Raw genomic sequence first — 16,573 nt, 5'->3', positions numbered from 1 at the left:
CAGACATGAGATGAAGATTAAAATTTTTATTTTATACAAGACTTTTACTTTAGAGATAATTATATATATAGCAAATATTTAGATATCAAATATAAAAGCCATAAGTATTTATTGAATTTTCTTTTTTATTTAATTCACAGGTCATTTGGTTTACGTAGAAAAGGAAATTTGAGCACATTGTTACCAGGTTCACAATTCCTTAATTGTTTTTATTTTAACCTGTTGAAAAGAAGAAAATATTGGCATAGCCTTGCATGCTTTTTATGATCTCTTAAATGCTGATTCCCTGTGTCACCATCTGGCTTCTTTATTTCCTTCACTTGCAGGCTAGGCATGTTTATACTTTTTGAGTTTCTCTAACATCTTGTAATCTAGTTCTTTACAGGACAAGCACTGCATGGGTGCTAGGTACCAAGAGTCAATAGGCATCTCCTATTTGCAAAGTAAGACACCATAATTTGAGTCCAGAGCTACTGGAACAAATCTGCTTTTCAAGAAGTTCTTTAGCTCATTATTGTGCATTTGTGTTTGCAAAGTGCAAATATTGTTCACTTTCCACTGAGAAATATGCCTTATTTTTCTTTAGCAATGTCTTCTAACATTTCACAGTTAGAAATTCTCATTAATTTGCCTGTTAAAGTGGTGAAGTTAGGTTTTTATTTAAGAATGATAGAGAGTTTTCATGAGGAAAGGAGGTATACTTGGAGTTGATTTCTGCAGGGAACCTAGATTTGGGGATAATTAACATCTTGCTTTAATTAGCTCACATAGAACCATGCCAATCAAAATCCACATAGCAGTATATTTTAGATACAAATTGCTTTCTGTAATGAATCCAGAACTATCCCTTATGATGGACATTATTGAGTGAATCTGCAATTTAAGATGTTAAAATAAAAATATCAATGATGACTCGATGTTTATAGTTACAGAAGTCTGTAATGCCTGGGGACAACCTAGATTTCTTTTTTCTTTCCCTTTCACAGTTCCCAGTAGAATAGCATCACTTTGTCCTTCAGGAAATGCTCTGGTTCACTTAGGGGAGCTTGGGGTATACACTACTTCCACTTATGGACAAAACACAGTCATACAACTAGTTTATATTTACATTCAATGAAAACAATATTTTATATAAGCGACTTTTGCCTTAGAGTGGAGGATCAAAATAATTGTTATTGTCAATGCTGAACTATTGTAGTCTTTTGTTTTATAAAGACTGATACTTTTCACAGATATCTACTGTCTTTTTAAATTTTGGGTAAGCAAAATTATATTCAGAATGTTTTTACAGAAGTTTCAAATATTGCTCATTTTTTAATAACGGAGATGTTGTATACAAGATACCTAAAGAGTGAGATGAAAAGTGGAATGTGATGCATTGTCTTTATATTTTATTTTGAAGAAAACTTGGATAAAAACTAATGCTATGAGACTAATTTGTTCCTTTTAATGAATTTATATAGTGCCCTATGGATTTAATGTTACCTCCCTACAGGCATTTTGTATGCTGTTAAATATTTCGGTAAATTTTTATCATATCACTCATAAGATATATTACGAATACACTATTTGAGAAATAAAATTCAAATTGATTTACATGACATTTAATTCATTTTATATTCCTGGAAATTTCAATAACTTCATTCTGGGTTCTAAAGGTGTGAACAGCTTTTTTTTTCTACATTCAAAATAATTCTCAGTAAAGTTATCATAATCATAGCATTTTTTTCTGTAAATGTTAAACCTCAGCATATTTTTTATCATGAATTAAGAGAAATATTTATCTTTTTGTTTTCTCAAGCTAATTTCTTATATCACAGCAGTACATGTTCTGGAAAGTGCATTTTCACATTGTATAAATGTGATTTTATTGCAATTTTTATACTATAATATTAATCTTATAGAGCCTTATGAATCTCAAGGTATTAAAGAATACATTTCATTTCAGGGGACATCTAGTGAGGACATGGAAATGAAAAATGCAACACTGGTGACAGAGTTTGCCCTTGAAGGACTCCCCTATAAACCAGAATGGCAGATCCCCCTGTTCCTGGTGTTCCTGGCAATATACCTCACCACTATTGTGGGAAACCTCGGTCTCATTACTCTCATCAGGAATGACCCTCACCTTCACATACCCATGTATTATTTCCTTGGGAATTTAGCCTTTGTTGATGCTTGGGTGTCATCTACTGTGACACCAAAGATGCTGGCTAACTTATCAGGTAAAGATAAGATGATGTCTTTGTCTGAATGCATGATACAATTTTTCTCCTTTGCCATCAGTGTAACCACAGAATGTTTCCTCTTGGCATCAATGGCTTATGATCGCTATGTTCCCATATGCAAACCTTTACTTTACCCACTGATTATGACCACTAGACGTTGCATCCAGCTATTAGTGTCATCATTTGTAGGTGGCATTATTCATGCCATAATTCATGAAAGTTTTCTATTCAGATTAACCTTCTGTAATTCCCACATCATACATCACTTTTATTGTGATATCATACCATTGTTAAAGATTTCCTGTACTGATCCTTCTATTAATTTTCTAATGATTTTCATTTTCTCTGGTTCAATACAAGTATTCAGCATAGTGACTATTCTTTCTTCTTACACACTTATTCTCCTTACAATTTTAAAGAAGAAGTCTGAAAAAGGTGCAAAAAAAGCCTTTTCCACTTGTGGAGCCCATCTCTTCTCTGTGTGTCTGTACTATGTCCCTCTACTTTTCATGTACGTGCATCCAGCATCTTCACAAGCAGATGATCAGGATATGATTTTCTCTCTGTTTTATATGGTCATAATCCCTGTGTTAAATCCACTAATATACAGCCTGAGAAACAAGCAAGTCATAGATGCACTGAGAAAGATGTTAAGGAGAAATGCTTAGGTCTCTTATTAATATCAACTCTCAAAATTAAAATAAATTTTGAAGAAAATTTGAGTGTCTGCATTAGTATTTAAACATGATTGCAGTCATAACTTTACCATGCTGAGGAATTAATCTTTTGATACATATTAGTTTCTTAAATTGTTAGCATCATTTTTCCACAATTTTATACATATTTGATACCATAGCAGTAAAATTAAAAGTGAAGCCAAGTGAAATAATTTTACAGATTGTGTTCTTCCATTATATATATTCTGACCTTGTGTTCTTCCATTATAAATATTCTGACCACTGGGCAGAATTCTTTCTTTTCATGTAGATTTTAATATGATATGTGTACAAAGATTATAATTTAATGTAGCTTTGGAATCATGTGAGTTTTATGTCATTGTGTTGGAAGTTTTCTTTCATTCCATTTCCCTGTGGAAATGGGTGGATTCAATCCATATATCACACAGAAATATGGACAAATTCTTCAACCAAATTTTAAAAATTAGAAAGGATTTAAAACAGGTAAATTTGGGAAAAACTGTGAAGATTTTCTTAGTTCAGTTTTTATTTTTGACAATTAAATGAGTTGTGCTACATACTTCGATGATTTTTTAAAGTTTTTAAATTTTATATTAGTTTGTTTTATTTTGAATAGGAAAAATTGAAGCAAATATAATTAAAAATGACAGAAATAAGGCAATACAATAATGCATATGTTGCAGATTTTCAAAAGTTGAATAACTAATTAACAATGGTTGTTATATTATCTATTTTTACCATAAAATCTATTGCTCTGGTTAACAGATAGAGCTATACAGGAATGGGGAAAGAATTGAATACTAGCACTTGTTTTCAAGAAGTTCTAATCTTTTTCCTTGTCTTCTTTATTTTAATTTATTTAATTTATTTTTTGTAATTTATTTTAAAGACAGCATAACAATCAATAAGACATTAGGAACAGTACACATTTAGAAGGCCAAGATAAGAGACATTCAATTATTGGTTTTGTATTACATATTGCTGTCCTCGATATAGTTACTCAGATCTCAGACATCAGCCTATAGTGTTAGTCAAGGAGAAAATTCTAAACATTAACTGCTGTTTTCAAAAAAAAATTAATGGAAATTATGAGTACAATCATCTCAGCCATCCTGTATATACACTTGCAAGTTTTCTCTTTCATCCTTTTTTCCAATTTTTTTCATTTCTCTCATCTTCAGTATTTAACCCTTAAGTTCAGTTTCTTTCCATTTTACTAAATCCATTATACCTTTCACATTTTATTTATTGTTTTAGGTTTTTGCACTAGAAAAAGTCTGTGATATTTACATATGTGGGTCTGATTTATTTCATTTATGAATATAGCATCCAGTTGTATTTACTTAGCAATAAAGGATTCAAATTTGTATTTCTTTATAATTATTACTCCTCTGCATAGAAATACCACCTTTTTCATCCATTCCTCAAGTGATGGACATTTGGTTGTTTTCAATATTTAGCTCTAAGAAATTGTGCTGTTATAATCAGGGTTGCACATATATCACTGTTGTGATGTTTTCAGTTCTTTTTGGAAAATTCCTAAACACAGAGAAAAGACAACCCACAAAGTTGGAAAAAAAATCATAACCATTAATCACTCAGGCAAAAAACTTTTATCTAAATTATATGGAGAACTAAAATAATTGGGCCCAAAATTTAAAGATCCAATTCAAAAATGGGCATTTGAGATGAATGCATATTTCTCAGAGAAAGAAATACAAATGGCAAATAAATACATGAAAAAAATGTTAAAAAAAAAAACACTGGTCATTTGAGAAATGCAAATTAAAACAACATTGAGATACCATCTCACTCCAGAAAGAATCGTGGTCATAAAGCAATCAACTAACAACAAATTCTGGAATGGCTGTGGGGATAAAGGGTCCCTTCTCTACTGCTTGTGGGAATGTAGACTGGTATAACCACTATGGAAGTCAGTGTGGAGACTTCTCAAAAATCTAGGACTGGAAGTCCCATTCAATAAGTTTTTACAGATGTATTAGTTTGTTTCTGAACAATGAGCCAATTTTAATTCCCTCACTAGTTCCGAACATAATAGATCTAATAATTTAATATGGGTGGACATGGGAAAGTGGAAGAATAGAAGGAAATGTTTTATTCTTTCATTAAAATATAGAAAGTTCATTACCTTTTAAAATATACTGAAACGTATTATTCATACAAGGGATTTTAGGTACATATTACCAATGTTCAAGTAGCGATGAAATAGTATATACATAGTGTCCAGTGGTTTCTTTGGGAAGGAAAATACATAAGTGCTAGATTTGGATGATCTGTACATTGTTTTATGCAACATGTAATATTCACGTATATATTTGGTGTTTCTCTCCAGAAAGGAATTCCATACATTTTCCTAGTGATAACACTGTGTCCCCCCTTCTACAATCTACTCATCTTTATGTACTCAAAGTTCTAATTACTTTGTTCTTTCACCCTAGAAACACTCTGCCATTCCATAATTTGTTAATTGATTCATTAGTCGTATGTCATAGAATAAAGGCAATTCCCACTCTAACTTTTAGCAGGCTGTTAGTGCTATTAGGCCGAATCTGGAGTGCTTTTGTTGATTTCAGATAAACTGCTTTTATATTAGCTTAGATCAGCGCCATTTATTTGTATGACAATATGTCCAAATTACAAGATGTGCATGTATATGTGTAGCTGTACATATAGATACAAACATACATAAATGTGTAGTTTGTATTTGCTCATGGTGGCATTATTTTTGTCTCTTACCAATATAATGTTTATTTAACTTTGTTTTTTTTTCTTCTACAGTTCTTGAACTAAAATATGTATTATTGCCAACAAATACTTTGTTTATCTGTCATTTATCCTTCTAGGCATAGTTTTCTGCTTCAGCCATGTTTTTGATTCTGCAAGTCTTTCACTTGTGAGTTCCATTCAGGCTGTTTTTGTTCTTTCTTCACAGAGCACCCATTTTATTCCACTCTTGTTTACTAAATTTTGTTGCTGCATCATGCCCCAATTGCACTTCTGACTGCTTCTTGTTCATACATAGGATTTTGACAACTTCTGAAACACTTAGATGTCCTATACAGTTTTATCAAAAATGTCATGCCCTCTTATTAATCTTCTCTGTTTTGTTTACAATTCAAACTAGTTTTGCCTTCCATAAATTCACTGAAATCACTCCCGCTGATGTAACTCTCTTCTTATCTTATAGGTTTATTTTTTATATATATACTACCTTATTAAATGTCCCTAAGATGCCTGGGATGAAATGAAATAAATTTATCAATCCATTATTTTTGACAAAATACTTGATGCTTTTATTTTCCATTTAATAAAGTATTTAATACAAGATAAATTGAATTCATGTGTCTGATTTATTACAGGTAATATTGTTCTTGAAGTACAAGCGTTTACCTAGAAATGCCTCAACAGTACCTATCCTTTTTCTTTTCATTTATGAATGGGCATATAAGCATTTTTGCAAGACTGAAATATCATAATTCTATTCCTATAAACACATGTATTTACACATGAACTTAATATGATGACTTTAAGCCATTTGAAAAGATACTGAGCATATGAACTCCTGGGTCTAAAGTAACTTCTATTTTTGTTTTATTGAAGATTTTCCATAAATCTCTCCAGGGCACTTATAATAGTTTACCTACTCACCAAAAATTTTAGAATGTTCCTCTGCCCATAGAACTTCACCAGCATTAGTTATTATGCAATTTATTGCTGGAAGTCATTCTTTCTGAGTTAAGATGAAATCTCAGCAATGTTTTCACTTACATTCCTCTAGTAGACAGCTATCCTCAAATTTTTTCCACATTTTTTTTCTCCATCCTTACTTATTGTTCTAAATATCTATTCATTTTATGTACCGAACTTTATTGTATATTTTATTTCAGAGCATCTATGTTTTGAGTTCTTTATACATTTTTGATGTTAGTTATCTTTCTGAGAAGTAGCCAAGAAACAATTTTTACATTCTGTACATTGTCCCTTTACTTTATTGGTTGTCTCCTATGATGTGAGTATTTTTATTAGATATAATAACATTTTGATTCTTGTACTATTTTGTTTGACACTGGGCTTCAGTTTGGTAAGGTACTACTTGCACTCATGTCCATAAAAGTTTTGCCTATCTTACATTCTAACATATTAAATATTTCTGTTTGAAGTGTTTCTTTTCAAATATTTATCTCTTTCATTCACTTTGATTTTAGTTTAGTAATGCTCAGATATATGATTATGGACTTAATCTTCTGTATGTTGATGTCAATTTTTCCCAAACCTACTTATTACAAAGGCTATCTTTTCTGCAGATTATGCTTTTGGTCTTTTTGCCAAAGATTAGTTAATTCAAAAGTCCAGAGTTGTTTCTGAATCCTCATTTGTATTCCAATAATTCTCCTGTCTGTTTTTACAGCAGCATCACCTTCAAATCAGGGATTTTGATGCCTCCAGCATCGTGACAATTACTGAGAATCATTTTTGTTATTTTCAGAATCTTCCAGTTTCACTGAAAATTTGAGATTGTTTTCTCTACATCTGTAAGGATTGCTGTTCATATTTTAATTGGAATTCTGTTAAATCCATATATCAGTATGAAAGCATCACCCTTTTGATTATATTTCTTCTGATTCTCAAGAATATGGACTATTTTTCCATTTTCTTATAAACCCTTCAATGTCTTTCTTCATATTATACATTTTATTGAAAGAGGTCTTTTTATTTTGTTTTGTTTTATTTTATTCAGAATCAAATATCAATGAGACACTTTCCAAGCTGATAAATAGGACATATTCAATAATTAATATATTGCACATTGATATCTTCTCAACAGTCACCCACAGCACAAGAAGCAGCCAGGACATCCTGTTAAAAACACTACTATTGCAAATCCTTCCTCTCACTGAAGCAGGCAAAAGCAGCCATACATCTATCCTAACTATTCTGTATATACAAATACAAAATTGTCGTTCCTCTGTATCCCCCTCTCCAGTTCAATCCTGTCAGAGATGGGTATTCTATTGCCATCTAAATATTATAGGTGCTTGAATTCAGCAAAACAATCCAACACAGTTCAGTAGTCCACAATAGTAGGGGGTTGTCCGCAGAAGTTGTTGACTAGAACCTTTTACAGCTCAGCATGTTAATATGGCTTTACTTTATATACCTCATTTTTATACTTTTCTGCTGGATGGTTAAGATCAAGATAAAGCAAGACCTATATAACAAGAAATATAACTTTTGTATTTGATAAGGTCAGTCAAGTCCCTTCAGAATTTATCCTGCAACCCCTTACTGCACTTTCTAGATCCTTTGTCAGTGTCAGCCATGTGGCTGAGTCATGGCCAATGCATGACCAATTTTCTTTCTCTGAAAGACTGAGAGAAAGTTTTCTCTCCCTGTGACTCTCCTTGAGCACACTATACACCATCAATCACATTCTTCTGTGGATCTATAATCTCCTTGATCAGGAAATTTATGGCACAACTGAGTTACATGAAGTTACAGTACAGGTTCTCCTATGTCCTCAGTCTTCACTGACCTAGAAAGGCTTCAGTCAAAATGTTGGCAGACCTTGCAGCCCTACCTTTTCTCCAAAGTTTTGATCTGCAAACTTAGGTTACTAACCCTGCAGAAGAGAAGCTTATTATTACCCTGCAACATATGCAACCCTAACTATCTGTCTAAATATCAAGCATCTTAGTCATAACATGGAACAGATATCTTCCATCAAGTATTGATGTGTTAAAATTTAAGTCCTTATGGAATATGAAGAAAAAAATTTAAAAAATAGGAATAAACATATTTTCACACAGAAATTTAGCATTTGATTTAGCACATATTTTCACACAGAATTTTACCTCTCATATACAGCATTGTAGCAGGACAGTTTTCTGACAATTTGTTTTCTTTATCTTGTGTCTTTTTCTTTTTCATTTATGATCCATTTAAAAAAAAGAAAAGCAGTAAAACAACAAAAAAACCCTTTTACTTGTGAGACAGTATGGTAATAAATGGAATGTCATGACAAGAAATATGTATTTAGAAGATCAGAATGGCAGGCATTCCAAGCTTGATCCTTCTATTAAACATTGCTATCTTCAGCGCAGTTGCTTGGTTCACAGGTATTGGCATATATAGTTAGTCAGGTTGAGAATCATACCAATTGACTGCTAGTTTCAAAACCTGCTGATGTTTCTCAGGATCATTGCCTTGCCCATCTTGTGCACACAAGTGTATGGGTTTGTCTCTGTCCTGTTTCTCAGCTTTACTCATTACCCTCTCCTCGTTGTCCAGTCCTCAAATTCTCACTTTCCTTTTAGTGGTGTTTTACCTCTCTATTTGTATTTCTTTTTTTGATTTCTTACACTAGGGAGACTGTACAATATTTACACGTGTGTGTGTGATTTATTACACTTATGAGTATCTTATGAGTATATTGTCAAGATGGCATCCACTTAAATATAAATGCTTCAAGTTTATCATTCTTTATAGCTGAGTAATACTCCAATGTATAAATATACCTCGTCTTTTTCAACCATTCCTCATATGATGGGCATCTTGGTTGTTTCCAAAATTTGGCTATCACAAATTGTGCTGCTATAAACATAGGTACACATATATCACTATGATATGACATTCTCAGTTCCTCTGGGAAAATTTCCAGGAGAAAGATAGCTGGTTTGAATGGGATTTCTAGTCCTAGTTTCTTTCTTTCTTTCTTTCTTTCTTTCTTTCTTTCTTTCTTTCTTTCTTTCTTTCTTTCTTTCTTTCTTTCTCTCTCTCTCTCTCTCTCTCTCTCTCTCTCTCTCTCTCTCTCTCTCTTTTTTTTTTTTTTTTTTTTTTTTTGGTGGAACCGGGGATTGAACTCAGGCCCTTGCACTTGCCAGGCAAGTGCTTATTTCACTGTGTCATCTCCCTGGCCCCTAATCCTGGTTTCTTAAGGAGTCTCCACACTAATTTCCATAATGGTTGTACCAGTCTACATTCGCACCAGCAGTGGAGAAGGGTTCCCTTTTCCCCACAACATCTCAAGTATATTTTGTTGGTTGATTTGTTTATGATAGCTATTCTTTCTGGGATGAGAGGGTATCTCAGTGCTGTTTTAATTTGCATTTCACCAGTGGCTAGTGATGTGAATCATTTTTTCATATATTTATTCGCTTCTTTAAATTAGTCCTCTGAGAAGTGTGCGTTAATCTCAGATGCCCATTTCTGGATTGGGTCATTAAATTTAAGGGCCCTATTGTATTTTCATTGTTTATAAATTCTAGAGAGCAGACCTTTGTCTGGGTGCTCATTAGTTAAGATTTTTTCTAAATTTGTGGTTTGTCTTTTCACCTTGTTGGTAATTACATTTGATGTGCAAAATCTTCTCAATAAGTGTTGGTACCAGTTGTTAACTCTTTCAAGTGTTAACCGTGCAATTTGATTTTTGTTCATGAACTCTTTGCCTTCCCCTATATCTTCAAGAGTTCCTCCTACTTTCTCTTCCAGGAGATTTAGTGTTTCTCTTTTAATGTTTACATCTTTAATCCATTTTCCCATAATTTTATTGATAAATAGCAATGAGGCAGTTTCAAATCAAATTGGCAGGGCAGTTACAATAATTAACACATTGCCTTTAATCCATTTTGACATTAGCTTAGTGCATGGTGATAGACCTGGGTCAAGTTTTTGTTTTCGGCATGTAAAGAGCCTGTTTTTCCAGCAGCATTTTTAAAGGGGTTATCTTTCTTCAAGTAAGCATGTTTGGCCCCTTTGTCAAAGATCAGGTGGCTCAATGTGTTTGCAGAGGCCTCTGCATCTTCCAAACTATTCCATTGATACTCAGGTCTATTTTGTTGCCACTACCATTTGTGGAAGGCACATTACTCCAGGCCTCCAATCCTATTGCAAGTGGGTTTCTGGGTTCCTCTTCCCCTACATCTGCTGAGCTAAGTTCCTAGTTCTTCTTACCCCACCTATTTCCCATAAGTCTCCTGCTATGTCCTGGAGGTGGGACTTCCTCTCATAGCCCAGTTGCCTAGTTACTAGCACCTTTTACCCACTGACATCATTTCCCTATGCCTCCACTATATACACCCAGAATTTCCTTTGAATAAATGAGACTTCATCAGAATCCTGTCTTGTCTTCATTTCTCACGTCTCATGTCCTTTGTCCCCTCTTCAATTCCCCGCTCCTCTCCCAGGTGACCTATTTTGACTAACCCGTGCATTGGGACAAGTGGCACCGAATGTGTGGAGCACCTGGTACAGAGGATTCAGTGACAGAACCATCTGAGAGAGCTGGCAAGAGTGAAAGTAAAAGAGGCCCACGCCACAGTTGCCTGCTGTGGCATCTGAACCTCAGTAAGCGAATGGCACCCCTTTCCCCTTCCCTTCGGCAATGGGACAGGCATTAAGTGAACATGAGATATTTGTAGAAAGCTTGAGTAAAGCATTAAAGTCACACAGGAGTAAAAGTTAAAATTAAGGATTTGTGTCAATATTTTGAATATATTAAACAAGTTTGCCCATGGTTCCCTATTGAAGGAACTATTGATCAGATGTTATAGAAAAGTGCTGGTGATGCCCTTAAGGATTATTATGAGACTTTTGGACCAGAAAAGTTGTCAGTTATGGCCTTTTCCTACTGGAATTTAATTAATGAAATCTTATCCCAGAGACACTGTGACCCAGTTGTTTCTAATGTGATAAAAAAAAGGGTGAAAATATACTACAGGGACAAAAAGGTAAAACTCATCTTAAAGGACAAAGAACCCTCTAAGGGTGTGTGCCCTCCTGTAAGGGAACAGAATCTTGAAACTGAAACCAGGAAGCCAGAGCCACCCACTGTCCCTGAGGTTCCCAGTGTATACCCTGACTTGTGACCCTTCAGAGTCTAACACATAATAATGGTGGCTCTGAGAAGGAAGCTGTTGATTGGAAAACTCTGGGTGATGAGGCTACTAAATACCACCCGCTATCACCACAGATTTCACTTTTTTAGAACTTAAAGGAAAAAGGGGCATCTTCTAACATGATTAAGGGGCTAGAAAATAAAGTTAGAGACGTCCAAAACCAGATAAAATTAGAAAAACAATGTTTTGACCTAGCCCAAGAGCTTGCAGTGATTTGCAGTAAGAGGACTGACCATGAGGCATCCGCCATTTTGCCCCCCTCTTCTTCTCGGTCAAATCTTAAAAGCAAAATGGCCGCCAACTGGGCATTTCCAGTGACTGAGACACAAAGGGTGGGAAATAAAAGGCAACAACCCCAGATTATTAGAACACACACACCTTTTGATTTTTAACTGTTAAAAGAGTTAAAGGCTGCTGTCACACAATATGGCACCATGACATCTTATACACTTACCGTATTAGACTCCATGACTCAGGGATGGCTCACCCCTAAAGACTGGTATACATTAGCCAAAGCTGCTTTGTCTGGTGAAGATTACTTGCACTGGAAGTCAGAATATCTAGAAAATTGTGACTCTACAGCCAGAAGAAATGCAGAGGCTAGAAATGGTTGGACTGATGAGGTGCTAGCAGGTGTGGGGGACTTTTCCACCACCGAACATCAATCTAGGTATAATACAGGACTGTTTGCTCATATTCAGCTGGCTGCAACTGGAGCATGGAAAAGGCTGACTTCCCATGGGGAGGCTACTACTTCCCTTACAAACATGAAACGGGGCCCAGAACAGCCATTTCTAGATTTTGCCCATTGGCTGGTCCAAGCCGCTGAGAGACTGGTTGGTAGTATACAGTCTAATTCTGACCTGATCAAATAGCTGGCTTTTGAAAATGCAAATGGAGCCTGCCAAGCTGCAATATGCCCCCATAAGAAGGGGTCTGACCTTTTGGGTTACATTCATCTCTGTACAGAGATAGTATAGTAGAAAGAAGCAACCAAACATTAAAACTTACTATAGAAAAATAAAAGTAGACTGGTACCCAACTAAGGGATTGCCTAGAAATAGCCTAGCCCACTCCTTATTCATTTTAAATTTTTTAACACTGGATGCCAAAGGACAAGCAGCAGCCACCCGCTTTTGGCATTCTGAGACACAAAAGCACTTCGCCTTGGTATTGTGGCAAGACCCTTTAACCAACTCATGGTGGGGCCCAGACCAGGTCCTCATGTGGGGACAAGAGTCAGTGTGCATTTACTCCAAAGAAATGAAATCTGCCAGATGGCTGCCAGAAAGACTGGTTAAACAGGTAGATCAAATTGACCAGATAGAGAATGACCTCATAGATGATTCCAGGGACTCAAGTGCACCCTGAGAATATTTTTGTGTTTCCTTACAGATGAGTCATCTACAATGGATCCTACCACTGGGAGCTTTTGTAGTTCTGGCCAAGACCATCGATGGTGGCTTTGGGACACCAGCATACAAGGAGGGCCCCAAGATTCTCTCAGAGAACATTTTGTAGAAAAGAGATTACAAGAGATCTGGGAACGAATGTTCCCAAAGATCCATTACCATCCGTTGGCACTCTCCAAATCATGTGGAGCTGACATAGATACTCAAACCTTAGACATTCTTAAAGCCACCCATTTTAGAACACTTGATAACCCTCTTACTTCTGGTTTCAGTTGGCCCATGCATTTTTAATAGGCTAATTGCTTTCATTCTACAGCAGTTGGATGTGGCCTTGATGAAGCCTATACAGGTCCATTACCACAGGCTTGAGATGGCTGAAAGGGAAAACAGCACTGGAATACAACCAGCTTATGATGATGAAGGTCTTAGTTCTCCCACCCTTGGTGAGATGGTCAGGCTAGCCAAAAATGGGTAATGAGGGGCATACACGAGACACCACTCAATGCCTAAGACAGGAATGGGACCTTCAGCCATCCTGGTCTCCTATGATAGGTAAGGTTTCAGTTGGGTCTGTGCAGAGGAAACCTCGACCTAAGACAGGCACTGCCCCCTCAAGGGAATCAGCCATCTAAAAAGCCATATTTTACATACATATATAAAAGTAAAGGGGGACCTGTGGGAGGCACAATTACTCCAGGCCTCCAATCCTACTGCAAGTGGGTTTCTGGGTTCCTCTTCTGCTACCTCTGCTGAGCTAAGTTCCTAGTTCCTCTTACCCTGCCTATTTCCCATCAGTCTTCTGCTATGCCCTGGAGGTGGGACTTCCTGTCATAGCCCGGTTGCCTAGTTATTCGCGCCTTTTACCCGCCAACGTCATTTCCCTGTGCCTCCAATATATATACCCAGAGTTTCCTTTGAATAAATGAGATTTGATCAGAATCCTGTTTTGTCTTCATTTCTCGCATCTCTTGTCCTTTGTCCCCTCTAAAATTCCCCGCTTCTCTCCGAGGTGACCTTCTTTGACTAACCCACTGGTCGGGACAACCATTTTGATTTTATCACAGTAATTTTGTAGTATAATTTCAAGTCAGGAATTGTAATGCCTCCTGCCTTGTCTTTATTGCCAAGGATTGCCTTTGCTAATCTAGGTCTTTTCTGGTGCCAAATAAATTTTAGGAACGATTTCTCTATGTTTGGGATGTATGTTGGTGTTAGTTTGACAGGAATTACATTAAATCTATACAATAATTTTAGGAGTATGGCCATCTTCATGATGTTGGTTCTTCCTATCCAGGAGCAGGGAATATCTTTCCATTTTCTGAAACCCTCTATGATCTCTCTTTTTACAGTACTGTAATTTTCTGTGAAAATTTCTTTGACATCTTTGGTTAAGTGAATTCCAAGGTATTTTGTTTTCCGTGGCACTGTTTTAAAAGGTATTGTTTTCCTAATTTCCCTCTCAGTGTGTGTGTTATCTGTGTAGAGGAATGCTATTGACTTTTTTTTCCAAAATTTTATTAATAAACAGATAGCAATGAGACAATTTTAAATCAAATCGGTAGTACAGTTTCAATAACCAACACACTGCATATATTCTTCTTAGTGGTTAATTGCTGTGCAAGATGTGGACTTGAGATCCTATTAGAACAAATCATTCTACTCATTAAGAGAATGTAAATATATATCTATCCTAACCACTTTGAATACACAGATACAAAATGAACATTCATCTGTATACCCCCCTTTTTTCCCCAAGTTCCGTTATTTGAATATTATAGGTGTGTAAACTCAGCAAAATATTCTAAAAGAGTGCAGTAGACCATAATAGCATTGGGTCTTCTGTTTATCTGGCAATGTCAGAAATTATTGACCTGAGTCCCCCACAGCTCAACATAACAGCATGGCTTTACTTCCTATATTTCGTCTTCATACTTTTCTACTGGATGGTTTGGGTCCGAGAAGGTCAGTGAAATCCCCTCAGGATTTATCCTGAGATCCTGTACCTCAGATTGTAGAAACTTTTTCAGTGTCAGCCATGTGGATGAGTTATGGCCATTGCTTGGCTATTGACTTTTAAGTATTGACTTTGTCACCTACTATGCTACTAAATTTGTGTATCAATTCTAGTAGCTTCTTGCTGGTATTTTTTGAGTCTTTCTAATAAAGAATTATGTCATCTGCAAATAATGATATTTTAACCTCTTCTTTACCTACTCTTATTCCTTTTATTACTTTCTCTTATCTAATGGCTCCAGCTATTGATTCCAGAACTATATTGAATAGGAGGGGTGATAGAGGACATCCTTATCTTGTACTAGATCTGAAAGCAGTTTTTCCTCATTTAGAATTATATTATCTCTTAGGTTGTCATAGATGGTATTTATCAAATTGAAGTAGAGGCCTTCTATTCCAATTTTTTGTAGTACTTTGAACATGAATGAGTGTTGAGCTTTGTCAAAAGCTTTTTCTGCATCAATTGAGATGATCATGTGGATTTTATATTTCGCCCTATTAATTGAGTGTGTTACATTTATAGATTTTTGAATATTGAATCATCCTTGCATTCCTGGGTGGAATCCTATCTGGCCATGGTGTATGATCTTCCTGTTGATTTGCTCTATTGTATTTGCTATAACTTTATGGAGGATTTTTGCATCTATGCTCATGAAGGAGATTAGCCTTTGGTACTTTTTTAGTTGTGTCTTTCCCTCGTTTTGCCATTAGTATAATACATGCCTCGAGGAATGATTTGGGGAGGGATGCTTCCTTTTCAATTTCATTGAAGAGATCGAGGGGTGTAAGAATTGTATGTTCTATAAATTTCTTGAAGAACTCAGTTGTGCATCCATGAGGACGTGAATTTTTCTTTGTCAGCAGGCTTTTTTTGTAGTTCATATTTCATTGACTGTTGATGGGTTATCGAGTGATGTTATATCTTGATTTAGTTTTGGTTATTTGTAGCTTTTTAGGAATCTGTCCATTTCATATGTGTCTTCTATTCTGTGAGCATAAAGATTCTCAAAGAGGCTATTTTTTTCAAAATTTTATTCATAAACAACAATGAGACAGTTTCAAATCAAATCGGAAGTACAGTTTCAAGAAATAACACACTGCATATATTGTTCTTAGTGGTTAATTGCTGTACAAGATGCGGACTTGAGATCTTATTTACAAACACCATTAGAACAATTCATTCTATTCATTAAAAGAATGCAACTATATATCTATCCTAACCACTTTGAATATACAGATACAAAATGGACATTCATCTGTATACCCTATTTTTCAAAGTTCCGTTATTGAATATTATAGGTGTGTAA

The 16,573-nt window shown here is 35.3% G+C and overlaps 1 protein-coding gene and 1 long non-coding RNA gene across 2 annotated transcripts; both read left to right on the top strand.

Moving 5' to 3' along the window:
- The first annotated feature begins 1,948 nt into the window (after positions 1 to 1,948).
- On the top strand, positions 1,949 to 2,896 carry LOC101560238 (olfactory receptor 183-like). The gene has a single exon (XM_004636610.3). It carries the CDS (start codon positions 1,967 to 1,969, stop codon positions 2,894 to 2,896), a length of 930 nt encoding a protein of 309 aa, XP_004636667.1. The 5' UTR covers positions 1,949 to 1,966.
- An 8,321-nt stretch (positions 2,897 to 11,217) lies between these two features.
- Positions 11,218 to 13,288, top strand: LOC111818153. Its single transcript, XR_002822215.1, has 3 exons — positions 11,218 to 11,290; positions 12,813 to 12,815; positions 13,237 to 13,288. It is a non-coding gene; the product is annotated as an uncharacterized LOC111818153 (long non-coding RNA).
- Positions 13,289 to 16,573: the final 3,285 nt, after the last annotated feature.

This window comes from Octodon degus, unplaced genomic scaffold (genome assembly GCF_000260255.1).
Source record: "Octodon degus isolate 3935 unplaced genomic scaffold, OctDeg1.0 scaffold00081, whole genome shotgun sequence".
NCBI classification, from domain to species: domain Eukaryota; kingdom Metazoa; phylum Chordata; class Mammalia; order Rodentia; family Octodontidae; genus Octodon; species Octodon degus.
This window is presented reverse-complemented; position numbering and strand designations above follow the sequence as displayed.

Bases quoted from the DNA above. Each gene is read 5' to 3' on its own strand.
- LOC101560238 (XM_004636610.3), top strand. From the start codon at position 1,967: ATGGAAATGAAAAATGCAACACTGGTGACAGAGTTTGCCCTTGAAGGA.